This window comes from Enoplosus armatus, chromosome 12, assembly GCF_043641665.1.
Source record: "Enoplosus armatus isolate fEnoArm2 chromosome 12, fEnoArm2.hap1, whole genome shotgun sequence".
Classification (NCBI taxonomy): Eukaryota; Metazoa; Chordata; class Actinopteri; order Centrarchiformes; family Enoplosidae; genus Enoplosus; species Enoplosus armatus.
Window position 1 is genome coordinate 17,066,233 of NC_092191.1, and position 13,641 is coordinate 17,079,873.

Sequence of the window (13,641 nt, forward strand, 5' to 3'; positions counted from 1 at the left end):
AACAGATGCGGATATGACTCTGTTATCATGCAGCTCACTGAAAGAGAGGAGGCGAAAGGATAAGATGTGGAGGGAGAGGAGGAGGGGGGGGGGGGTTCAGAGGAAGAGGAATGTGTTCTCCAATGTCAGGTTAATTGCAGGAGTAGATTTCTTGGCAGGTAGGACAGGCCTAAATAAAACAAACGACTTGTATTATCCCCCATTAGGAAAATATTCAGCATCAACTTTCAATATTTACAAAAATATAGCGAGGCAATCTAATTCTTGTGACTCAGCATCAATCACATGGCCACATTTCAATAAAAAAATCACTGCAGCAACTAAAAGCATATGCTCAGAGGAGGCTCATCAAAAAAAACACCTCATCACATTTGCTTCATGTCAATATTTTAAAAAGGTTTGGCGTGTACGAGCCGATGGCTGGATGTGTTCAGGCCTATTGATTAAATGATCGAACCCTCCACAGGTTTCCCTGTTCATCATTCCAGCAGTGTCCGGCTCACTGTCTCAGGAAAACAATCACCAATAGAGATCAAAGTGTCTCATATTCCTTTAAAGTCGAACAAACAGACTCCCCTAACAGTGTGAGCACAGTCTGTTTGCCGAGTGTGTGTCTCTGGTGCCGACTGAGCAGCACTAACGGCTAAAACAAAGCGTCAGACTCGACATGGATCCGACACAGAATTAGCAGCACCTGTGATTTTACGGTGCGCGTCATCCCCAAAATAAACAACAAGGAAGTCGTGAATCTCTCTGAAGTGTTTCTTTATTACCTGTGAGGAGGGCTTCATAAAAGCAGAGCTAAACAACAGAGTCTGTTTCCCAGTCGCTTCGACTGCTCGGTCAAGTTCCAAAAATCTGTGTTGCAAACACACTCATTTAAATCTGTGTCGATATCACAAGTGTTAACATACATACAGTGTGACGCCTAACAAACACAGTAAGGCCACATCACTATTTGCACAATGACAGTTACAATACAAACTGTGTGTGTTTGTGAGAAAGCTTGTCATAAATCTACAAATAGTGAAGAGGATGAAAAGCTTAAGACGACAATTTACAAAATATGGCAACGTAAAGCAATCCTCTTTAAAAATCCATCAAATATCCCTTTTAAACCAAAAGGTTTAAGTCTGATAAGTATCAGAGTATCAATAATTATAATATTACAAAGTACTCAAGTCTCACAGCAATGATTCTGTACACGATGACCATCGCGTGCTGGTATTGCACATGGTTGTGGTCCATCCCTGTCAGTTCTCACATTACTAAAACATTTTGAATCCACATGTCTGGTCCACTGAAGACACCTTCAATCTCAAATTCAATAACTAACTTCATGGTACAAATACTGACAGTATGCTACAGCTAAATGTGAGTTTTTAACGTTTTCTGAAGCTGCAAATGGTTCATTATGTAGGTACAGTGTTTTGTGAATAATAAGAACCTGCAATGGAGTCTCAACGTTTTTAACATTATTCTCCAACAGAAAGTCCAACATTTCATGTGTTTGCATCCTATAATAATAACTGATAAAACCCTGAAGCAGCTCAGTTTGGGGTCTTAAAGTAACCACAGAAATGGAACTGACAACCAGTGCTGAGTGCATTTTGCCACCTTGTGAGTGTGATGTGAGCCAGATTTAGTGGCCCCAGGGACACCCGCAGGGGTCTCCACAGGCCCTCTTCCTGTCCCAGAGGACGTGCAGCTCCTCTGCTGTGTGTTGGGGAGACGACAGCATGTCCAGGTAGCACTCCTTCTCACACAGCCAGCCGGAGTCCTGCCAATAGCAAACAGGGAAGGACAGTGGCTGTGTTAGCATGCACAGACTGATTTGGTTGGTACACTGGTCAAGGTCTGGTTCAAGTGTTAACAAGCCTAAAAAAGAAGCCTTAGAAGCCTTAAAAGCCTGATAAGCTGTAACTGAACTTCCACAGACTCATCTCAGATTTTAGAGGTTTTATTTATCACATGCTCAAACAATGTGTGCAGTGAAAAACAGCAAGGGATGTGAGGCTGTGCTACTGTATGATAAGGGATGTCCAACTTATTTGTATATTAAAACATATGTAACAGTTGTAAAGCAAACTATAAAATACAATTTTGTACAAAGGAAAATAATGACCATCTCAATGTTCAGTCCTGGTTGCTGCCATGTTTCCCATAGAAATCAAAATGTACACATTTCAGCCAGTAGCAAAGATTAGGAGTGAGAGGAGTCGTTTATCATTTCAATTCACATTTTTATTTTACATGGTATGTTTTCCTTTTGGAGTGTATTAGTGTCTTGTTGAATAAAGTGAGTACAAATGATAGATAGTGTGCATGTTTAACTGTTTATCCTTCTTACTGTCCTATTAATCTTGTTAATTTCAGTCACTTTTTCCAAGTAAGCTGAGCCAATATTGTAATTCTTAGTAACATGTTATCTTAAAATGTTTCTTTAACGTTTTCTTTTTTTTTGATACTTGCATCTTTATAGTCATACAACTGTCGTTTATTATGTCATGTCTATGACTTTTTACCTTCTGTAAAAGTATTTTCTAATATTTCTTATTGTCAGACATTGAATGCCTGCCTCATCAGTCTCATCTTGGTGGATATCGGTGGACTGAAAACACCAGGGACCTGCTGAAAGTGTACCACTTAATCGTTTCATCCCTTAAAGTCTGATGAGTTGCATTTTATAAATATATTACAATGTTGTCAATAAACCAAACCAGGTCGTGTATGATCTTGGTGCTTCATTAGCAGATCTGGATCATCCAAGCATTTTTTTTTACCTGATATTTCTGTGGTCCAACAGCTGCCATCCATATCCCCATGCTCACATCTTCTCCCTGTAACAAGACATCCAGGGCAGATTCCTCACATTACATCCATGATTATCTGCCAACATACCCCCCCAGTCAGTCACCTGCTCTCCGGTACTCTACCTGGTAGGCCTTCAGTTTATCTGCATTACTGGCGAGCCACTGGACCAGGTCACGAGAGACCACATAGCCTGAGCCGCAGGCAAACGCCGGGTAGGCTGGACTAGCGTACTCCAGCTCCTGCCACTTCCCAATGCGATCCACTGCCCAGCTCTGCCTGAAACTGGGTCAGGACGGGAGATACATTATCACCACATCCTGTCTCCTCTTCACCTGAGCCGTCATCGCTTTGACAGAGCTTTCCTGTTTCTTTCATCTAAAGTTCAGCTGACAAGTGCGCTGAAGTTAAGCTACAAACACAAGTGGACTAAAATCACAAGCAAACTACACATTGTCAACCAGATCGGACACCAAATTGTACTCACTTCCCCCACCAGAAATTGCTGCGCTTGAGACCCTTGTGGTCAATCTTCATTAATACAGAGTCCACGTCGATGTAACAATCATCATCAGTCTTCAGCAGCAGATTAAAGTCAGCGTTTCCCACAGACCTGCCAGAGAGGGAATTTACAAACTTAATTAAAGCACACCTTCTGATTTTTGGCAATATCCCCGAGTGGATTTACTTTCAAATACCACAGAGAGTGAAGGGCAGGAGGTCTTAATAAATAATAGACTTGCCAAGTCAAAGCTAAAGACCACTCTGTATATTTTGCTACCTGATGACTCACAACTATACTTTCTCCCTGGCTGAGTGATTGCAATCGTGACTCTTAACAGCGAGACATTTTGAGGCGACGACACACTTTCATTTCAGGTTGTTGATTTCCTCAGAGGGCCCAGGCAATTTGGAGACAGAGAATCGAGTCATTAGCACTTGGCATACCATTTATAGAACTGAAGCAGTTTGGAAGGCACGTTCCTGTAGGTGTCTACCACATCTACGAACACCATGTCGCCATGCCCGAGGCTCTCCTGCTGCAAGGCGGCGTCCTCCTGCCTCAGCCTGGAGGCATGGCGCTCCATCCTGGCTGGGCGGCCCTGCAGGAGCCCCGACAGGCCGTCTCCGTCTGACACGCAGGTGGTGGGAGGTGGGCATAGGGAGGCACATGATGGGGGAAAAAAGCACAAGTATGGGATTGGGGAAAAATGGTGAAAGTTTTTGTCTAAAATGAGATTAAAAAAAAAAAAATCACATTCACATTCACTTTTCATTCACCCAAAGTCTGAAGACATTTGGGCAACTTTGAGGGGTAATAACTTATAACACTGGCAGTCAAAACAATATGCTAAACTTGTAACATTTTACAGAATGTATCATTAGTTCTGTTTTCATATATATTGGATGGTGAATTTAATTTTGTTTTCCCCAAAATGGCTACAATTCCCGGATAAACTCAAATGCAAACACATGCAGGAACATGCACAATCAATAATGTAACACAACGGGGCAGAAAGAGGAAAAAAATATGTTATTTCCCATTTGGCACGTATGCAACAGCCCTGAGGCAAAAAAGGAGCTAATCTCATAACCTGCCAGAGTGACTCAGAGTGGGGTTTTCAATTCTTATATAGGGACTCTTTTTACAACAGTTGGCTCATAGAGCGATTTTGACTGAAGTGTTTTCATAAAAAGCTCAGAATTAATTCTGTTGCTGGACTAACCATAGATAGTAAATGTGAACCCTCCAGCCAAACCGGGAAATCCAAGCGCACTCCTATGAGGCAATATGCCCTCTGCAATCTGCAATTCAACGAAAGAGCAAAAAAAAGAAAAACTTTTTAACTTCTTGAACTTTGCAGTCACTTCAAAACTTGAGAGAGAATATTCTTTATACATTTATTTTTAACGCCACGTCAGCACATACAGAGGAGATCTTCAGGACACCTCCTCCATCATTGAGCTGCACAGAGGAGGAGTTGACTGTGGTCAATCCAGCAGAGTCCAAATTCTCCCAAACCAGCGTCCCCTCAAAACCCTGGATAAAAAAAACAGACATTTCATTCTTTGCACATGTAGCATGGTGTTGTTCTGTCCAACCAGATTAAACAAGCTTGAAACAATCAAACAAAGAAGGCAGTGAAACACCGCTTTTTAACCTGATGTTAAGTTACTCTTTAATGGCATCATAGAGAGGGCTTTGAAATCGCATGTAGAGTTTTATTTTCTGTTGAGAAATAACGAATCAAGCTATTTCTTGGAACGCTTCCTGAAAAGAACTATATACAGTAATCTGGTACTAATTAAGAGATCAATTCTGAGCCAGTTATTTTGTCTATAACAGCTCCATTTAAATAAAACTTGCAGAAAATATAATTCGACAGCAACTATGAAAAACCCAAATAATTAAAACATGTTAAGAGACTTCTTTTTGGAGGGGTGGGTGTCGGTGAGTATATGTGAAAAACTGACCTTAGGCAAGATGAACTGCTCCACTGGTTTGTACCACATCTCGTTCACCATGGTCCCTGTGCTGATGGCACTGAAGCGAGCAGTGACCACAGCCTCCTACAAAAATCACACGCTTTTATCCATCAAGGACTCCTGATGTTTCTTTTTTTTTTTTCATTGTGCAAATTCACCTTCAACTACACTGAACACAACACTACAGACAGTTATCTTAAAGACAGTAACCCGAAAGGAGTTTCAGTTTGTGCCTATAACTGAGGCAGTAAACAGATCCAGCACTGAGTCCTCCAGCTGCCTCCAGGCTGTGTATCTACCAGGCTCCACAGTAAGGCAGCATACGGGATACATTATGCTCAGAGGTGGAGGCTCTGTTACCTCCTGGTCCAGCTGGAGAAGCTTCACCGTGACGTTGCTCTGAAGCTCGGGCCGGGTCCCGCTGGTGAACACCCCCAGCCTGGTGATCACCACCGGGTGGAGGACCTTGAAGTCCAGGGCGATGGCCGACACGTCGGAGGGGGCGAGTGCCGAGGCGTCAGACACCGTCACAATCTCCATCTCTGCATCCTGGCCTGTCACTGGGACAGAGGGATGGGCAGAGATTACTGCACAAGCACACGTGGAATTTATTAGGATCCCAACGTGCTGACCGCCTCTTTTCAGTGATGAAGGCCCGGGTGATTTGGGGAGAGGGAGAGCGCTCCGAGAAGAAGGCCGACTCTGGTAAAGCTACACCATCAGCACTTTGAGGAGCCGGTTCTTAGGACTGCGGTCTTCAAAGCGAGCTTCTGCTCGTGAGTGTAGTTTCTTAATTACAAAAGAGCAGTTTATTACCCGGGAGATCAATGAAAAGATCAAGGCTGTTAAAGGGAAGCAGGCTTTTTACTTTATATGCGTTCTACACAAGTTGTGCTGCTCACTCCAAAATAAAGACAATTAGGGGCGAAGAATCACAGACAAAGAGAAAGCTGCACTTTATCAAACCAACTGTTTATCACACTGACTGAGTGGAACTGTGCTGCAGCATTTCACCAGAGTGTGAGGATATATTCAATATTCCTGTGCTCACTAAACATAAATGATTAGTTCGTGCTTATTTGTCAAAACTAATAGCAGCAGTGCGTCTCTTGGCACTGGACAGCATGAGACTGCTGGCTTATTCTGGGGAAAAATGAATAAAACTTAGCATAAATCATAAATGATTTATCAGCAAATTCAGTATTATTAAGAATTTATTGGTGATTTTTTCAATATCAGGCAACAACTAAAGGTCTAAAGTATTCTACATTGTTTACAGTTCAACAGCACATTATACAAATCAAGTCACAACTAGAGCATGACAATCATTTACATTATTGCAGATTATTTTCTTGATCAAGAGATGAATTGAAATGAATTTGAATGAATTTCTGGCATTTTTGATAAAAGAAATGACTTGAACGATTGTTTATCAAAATTGTGTGTCGACAGACAAATCAACTGTCAACTATTTCAATATCATTAGGATTTTGTCTTTTTCTCACCAACACAAAGCACAAACACCTTGTGTTGGCAACAGAATGACTACAACAAAGCCTGACAAGCTAATTAGCATTCACCTTATTGTTGTCCCAAAGAAAAATCCCTGTGATGAATGCAGCACACACAAACACATTTCAACAACAATTAATTGTCCGCTTAACGTGTGCTTTGACCTGAATCCCGAGTCAGGTACCCAACTGTGTTTAGAGGCAGCCATTGTCTCTTTCTCTTCCAATCACGGCGATCATCTCACACCAAAGCCGCCTGCCTGCCTGCGATTCTGAAGCAAATCACGTCAACACTTACAACCATTAACACGGTGGAGAGCAGAGAATGGGCTGGAAAAATAAAACATCACCGTGACCCTAAAGGCCGTCATCTGAAAAAGCCTATTCTGATGAGCAGTAATTATGTTTTTCGCGAAGGCAGCAGACACTGAACCGAACGGGAAAAGTAGTGAAACGGCTGAATTAGACTCTGTGAAGGTGAGAGACACAACAATTACTGAGGACGTTCAATCTGACAGTGAGCCTGTTCAATGATGTCCTATATAGTGCGTCAGTGCTTTGTATAGCTTTACTTTTCAAGTGTTAGGACGCAGCTCCAGTTACAGCTGCGGCAGCTGCGCTGACTGCGAGAGATTTCTGCTTCGGCCTTGGGTATAGAAAGGGAAAAAGCGGTGTCCTTGAGCTGTGGGTGAACATGAATAAAAGGCATTTTACTTCTGAACACGCATTCTTTTCATTCTTTCAACTCATCTCTTGTTATTCTGCCTCAGCTCCACTATTGACGACTGCACACGTAAGCAACAGATTGCACACAGAGCCTCTCTCCATATTACGGCTACAGATATCCACTCATTAGCGTGTGAGGTTTTTATTTACCTGGCTCGGTGAAGTTCAGGAGGGAGCAGGAGTACGGATCCTCTCTGTCCTCCTCTGGAATGGGACACCCATGTTCGCCCACGATAAACTTCACCCCCACTCTGGAAAATAAGCACAAACACTATTGCATTTATCTTTTTTTTTGTGTGTGTGTGCAATATTAGGCTGCAAAGATTTCTAAAGCTTGTCCATCTATCCACCCTCCGTTGCCGTGGTTACTGAGGGTTGCTTAAAGGCCATCACACCTTATCTGTGCTCAGATCGCTGAATGAGAAGGAAATGGACAAAAAGGAAGAATGAAAGCGAGAACAATATTGGCCTCTGGTCAGGTAAAGATAAAAGGCTTCAGTCAGTAAAAGTCAGTTATTTGCTGCCAGCCTCAGGCTTTATTGCCACTGTATGAATCTGGCCTTGGAACAAACAAAAAGAAAAGAAAGATAAACAAAGTGGTGAAGTTGGAGCTCCACCCTACAGACCTGCGCTGGAAGTGGGGGTGATCCTGGAGGTAGCCCAGCCAGGTCTCTCTTATCGCTTGTCGCAGTTCATAATGGTGTCTCGCTGACAGCACTCCCACCAAAACTTCATAGACGGGTAACGCTTCATCTGTTATCACAAACAGAAAGCCATGCATGAAAAAGAAACCTCAAACAACAGGCTGTCATGTCCCACCCAGTGATGAGGTCTTTAATGTGAGGATGGGGGTAGGATACAACCTACAGTTGGTGACAATGATAAGACAAAAACCAGAGATAAAAAATTTAAATCACACTTAGAGGCATGCTTGATTTATGCTTGACAGTCCTGATCCTGACAGCAGATTCTTAGTTTGCACTGACTTGCCTTGCTGCATCCTATAATTAATGCACCAAAAGGTGGTTAAACTATATTCCTCTGTTTAAAAAAAAAAGCGGGCTGACCCTCCACTGTACCCCTGATAATAATCCATTTGAAAGCAGCTTCACTGTAACATTACAGAGACGCTCAGCTCGCTTCAGTCTCTTCTTCTGTTTCCAGACGTTAGACTATCCCAGCAACGCCCAACACTACTCAACTGTTACATTCACATTATTCCCCACTAAAAAACACACACACACACACACACACACACACACTGTCCCTCTCTCTCTGTAGCGCGAACACACGAGCAAGCGTAAACTGCCTGTTCCCACACAAACTAACAACCACAACAGACACACCGGGGCGGTAAAAGCAAAGTTAGCCAGCCGCTCGGATGTAAAGAAAAGTTGCGAGGCTTTGAGGAGGAGAAGACCGGCGCTGTGGCTAAAAAAGTACCCGAGTGTGTGTTGTTGTCCAGCGGGGTGGAGGAGGGTCGTTGTGCCAACCACAAGTGCACCAGGACGGCGACAGCACAGGGCAGCAGAATGAGCGCTAGCCTCCGCATGGACGGAGCCCTTCACTCAGCCGGAGCAGCCTTCAGCTTTGGCGGCGCGGAGCCTCTTCCTGAGCCGCACGGCACTGCGCGGTGTGAGCTGCTCCGTGTGTGCGCTTCATTTCAGCTCCGCAGCTCTCCGCCGGGCTCTCACCACTGCCTCATGTCTGCCTCCGCTACTCGGAGACACGGACCAATGGGAGACGAGGATCCCTGCCGCAGTGCACTCTGGGAGAGGGAGTTCGGCGCTCTCTAGCCAATCAGAACAGTATTATGATATAGAAGGAACAGTAAATTATAAATATAAAATGTGGTAGATGGTACTATTGTAAAGATATAATGAACCTTTATTTATGTTATTATTTTTGTTAATAGTATTATTATATCATCGTACTTATAGTAGTAGTACTCTATTGTTGGTTTGTTGAAGAAGCTGAGATGCAACTTTTTTGGGGGGATCAGGGCATATAAAAAAACAAAAATATTAAGATAACAAAACATGAAAAGCACAATCTTAGTGTTTAAGTATGGCAGAGTTTAAAAAATGGTTAAAGGATCAATCAACTACTTGTTGTACATAATAGCAATAAAAATGTTATAAATTGAGTTGCTATGAATAATAATGATTTATAATAATAGTCACTGGGATTATTATCTGCAGTGGCAGTACTGTTCGTACGAATTATATGAACTTTCAGGGGTTAGACAAAATAATGAGAACCCCTTAAAATAGGATTCCAAATCTAATTTCTGCACTATTTCCATCTATCTATTTCTTCCTACTATAATGTTGTACAACCTATTAAAAGATAAATGCGTGCATCATGCAGAATGGTGTAGTGAGCACAATAAATAGTTTACCACATGTCCTTAGAAGTAAACTGAAACACTAAAACACTGATTCCAGCTACAACCAGTGTCGCTGCCGTGGATCTTCCCATGTTTATCAGTGTCACTTTTTGTTTGTTTTTGCTTCAGTCCACATTGTGAATTTCTAAAGAAGTGAGAAAAACATTTTAAGCAGAGTGGAAAATGAACATATGAATCATTTTATGCCTCTGAAACCCAGGTGACATGTTGTGGCTTTAAGATTAGAAAATAACTTTATTAAAGCCGTTACTCTGTGCTGCACATAAATCATTTAAATGGAATCCATTGTGCATGGAGAGGGATGTTTGAGGGGGATTTCTTCTGACTCTGAGAGCTACAGTGTTTCTCCTGGAGAGGAAGAGTGGGCCCCGTCAGCACGTACGCCTGCTGCCATGCTTGTAAACATTTCATTTATATTGATTTTAATGGAGTTCCAGTGTTGCATAAATGTTATTTTAGAGACTTCACCACCCCTTCTAGGGAAAAAATAATGGGAAACACTGGCATGCAATGCACTGTTATGAGTAGAAATGAAACCACTGCAAAACAGCATGCTGTGACTGTAGATAATCTTATCAGAAATAATTTCTATTCTCATGTATTTTGTGTACACTTTTGGGGGCTCACTGCTCAATTTGGAAAATTGCTCCAGCACAGATTCTCTGTATTAGATAACCTACTGCCCCAGGGATAATTACTTTTCCTGTGCATTATAATTCCTTTTGGAGTCATATTCATAAATACACTCATTACAATGATGTAGTTCTCTCTGCAACACATTATTCACTTGAAAGAAAAAAGGCTATTCATAGCATATTCCTTGAAACACAACCTAACATCCTGCTCTACTGCGGATATCCAAGCCTCCTCCATCCAAGTTTGTTGTTTATGTTCTCAACTCTGATTTTACTTTTTATTCATATGTTGAAACCTATTTATGCTCTGTTTATACTCTTCCGACCCATGCCTATGCCACTTTTTTTCTCTTTTGCTTTGCAGCGTTCAAAGCACTCACTGCACTTTTCTCTGGATCTATATAGATTTCCTTTTATCCAGTCGGGTCCCAGCTGAGAACCATGTGCTTACCACATAATATTGAGATCTGCTTCTGGAATTCCTAATTTTATTTTTTGGTGCATAAACTCTTTTTTTTCTCTATATATTTTCTACATATATTTTCCTCCCATGAAACATTTTTTTTCTTGAGGGGTCTAAAGAAATCAACAAGGTATACCTGACTTGTCTTAACAGTGTCATTCATCAAAAGTGTCCATACTATTTAGTACAATGCATGAAGTTCTTACCAGTTTTTAAACTTGAGTGTGACCTGTGATAACAAATCATCAGCTTGTATGCCCGTGACTTATGAGGCCAAAAGCCACTTTGACTCTGGATAAATAACAAATATCAACCAAACTTGGTAGAAAGTGGTCATTTCAGTCTGTCCCTGTTGAGGCTGTAAATACATTCATGGATGGACACATGAAATAGCTTCAACAGAAACATTTGAATGTTGATGTAAGCGGCTGACACCCTGAATTATTATGAGGGACATTCTTCATGCGACCTGCAGTGTCGGCTGATGCTTTTTATCTACAGTGGAAAAAGCAAACTGGCTGAGGCTGAGTTCAATCATAATCCTTTAAAAAAAAAAGAAAATGCCACGGCACATGAACAGTGCATCCAGATGGCCTGCGGTTCATCTCAGCCACAGGAGGTCTCCACTACACACCAGAATATCATGTTCCTGTGTGAGACCCACAACGATCGGTGGCAGCCTTTTATGCTATCAGTGTGATCAGACAGACTGTGGCTCAAAGCGTCAGTGAGAGACATGAGGCAGAAATATTGAAGACACAGCACATTTGGGTTGCCGTTTTCCTTTAATTCATTTGATCCATCAAAGGATTTACAAAGCCTGCTATTTAAATGCTATTTTTTTTTTACCAAAACGATAATACCATTCATGAATACAGCTGCACATTGTCGACACGTCCTGACTCCCACTTATGTGCAGAGTAGCACCCAGAAAGTCAATGAAGAGGCAATATTTCATATCATAATAGTTCTCTCTGTTATAGATAGAAATAAATCCATGCAATATTCATCTCTAGCCGTTATATTTCTTGTTTAAGATTTGGCACCATCCTTAAGATGAGGTCCGTGGGAGCGCCCTGAGGTCAGTCTCAGGTTTTTTTAAAGAGAGGAAATAAAGACAGTAATTATCCTGAAAACAATTTGAGTCCAATAGTTTGTGTTTCTGCCAGTCCGGTATCAGTTTGATGCCTAATGCGATGGCTGTTCAAGTACCAAGAGGACATTTCTTTTTAATTTTACAGAAACGATGCAAAAAGCCTGAACCATCGAAGGGATCATATTATGTAAACCGACCCTTACCGTTATTTTTAAAAAATACTCAGATAGTATCAATAATTGCATGATTTATAAATGTTTGTGTTTTTTTTCTCCTAAGTATCATACAAGCTTAGTAGCACTACACGTCATGTAGCTGTCAGTGCTGTGCAACAAATATTCAATAATACTACTGATAATAACAATATTAATAACAATCATAACAATTCATCGTAAAAATTAGCAAATGCTATTCAACTACCATGTAAAGGAAATGTTTCGACAGTGTGCTTTTTCTTCCAAAACAAACAAAACGGGGGGAAAAAAAGGCTGCGGGACCACAGTGTGACAATCACACTGCTCTCACAGAAATTGGCACTGTAACATACTGTACACTCTAAAAGACCAGCAGTCCCTCGGAAACAGAGGAGGCTGTCAAAAAGGAGCAGAGAAACATGCAGGCCTCCGGTTTGGCATTAATGTCAAAGGCCTTGCCATTCACTCTAGGACAGGCAAAAAGAATCAGGCTCAGGAAACATGCCCAGAAAACAAATGAGGCCATTAAGGACATAGGAGGAGAAGATCTCCTGCAACTTGTAAAAATATTCCAGTCGGGGGCTGCGGGATTAAGCGATAGTGTCTCTGATTTGAAGTGGATGAAGTATACGAAGAGTAAATCAAATAGAGCAGCAAAGGTAGGATGCATTAGAGCGGGCCTGGGAAGGAGGTGGCAGCTTCATAAATAATTTTTGACTTAAGGGTTGTTTGCACAGTGACAACCCTGAAGAACTCATCTCACTGAAACATTAGCTCTGCACCTTTGAACAAATAGTCTGTTTATTTATTTGCAGAAGAGCTCATGTGCAGCCACCTCCTTATTACGAGTGCAGTTTGCACAAACTGAAATGATTTTACTGTGTGAGATTAGGTTTCCGTTTCCGCGCTCTAATCTGAATCTGGCGGAAGCGGGCGGGCTAATTATTGGCGACTCTGGAGGCAAATTTACAGAGAAACCACAAGTGAAGAAAGAGTCAAATGTCAGTGGTACTTTCAGTAAGTGTTGCTACAAATAGTCAAACCTGTTCACTGAAAGCAATAAAAAAACTACCTCAAATTATGTTCAAGATAATACAAAGATGAATGCTTTTTTATTCGGATAAAGGGAAGGGAAATAAATGTTTAAAAAAGTCATAGATACTGGGCAAATTTCTGTTTCCTGAGGCATGTTAAGATCTAGCACAATTAAGGAAAAAAAGAAACATCTCTCATCTCATTAAGCACTGAGCAAGGCTGTTCTCTAATAACAAAGCAATAACAAACCTATTTAACAAGACATGATACGCT

At 41.6% G+C, this 13,641-nt stretch overlaps 1 protein-coding gene across 1 annotated transcript; it reads right to left on the reverse strand.

The window, feature by feature from the left end:
- Window positions 1-1,642: 1,642 nt before the first annotated feature.
- b3galnt2 (beta-1,3-N-acetylgalactosaminyltransferase 2) lies at window positions 1,643-9,087 on the reverse strand. Its single transcript, XM_070916458.1, has 12 exons — window positions 8,979-9,087; window positions 8,162-8,288; window positions 7,686-7,786; window positions 5,659-5,858; window positions 5,287-5,382; window positions 4,742-4,852; window positions 4,539-4,617; window positions 3,760-3,943; window positions 3,299-3,424; window positions 2,937-3,096; window positions 2,784-2,840; window positions 1,643-1,780 (listed from the first exon to the last, which is right to left on the reverse strand). The coding sequence occupies exons 1-12, from the start codon at window positions 9,085-9,087 to the stop codon at window positions 1,643-1,645; spliced, it is 1,488 nt and encodes a 495-aa protein (XP_070772559.1).
- Window positions 9,088-13,641: the final 4,554 nt, after the last annotated feature.

Excerpts from the sequence above, each read along its gene's own strand:
- b3galnt2 (XM_070916458.1), bottom strand. The coding sequence starts at position 9,087 with ATGCGGAGGCTAGCGCTCATTCTGCTGCCCTGTGCTGTCGCCGTCCTG. Across the intron at positions 5,859-7,685 it reads CCTGAACTTCACCGAGCCAG|TGACAGGCCAGGATGCAGAG; the intron begins GTAAATAAAAAC and ends CCTCTGTCCCAG. Across the intron at positions 3,425-3,759 it reads CTGCTTCAGTTCTATAAATG|GTCTGTGGGAAACGCTGACT; the intron begins GTATGCCAAGTG and ends CCTCTCTGGCAG.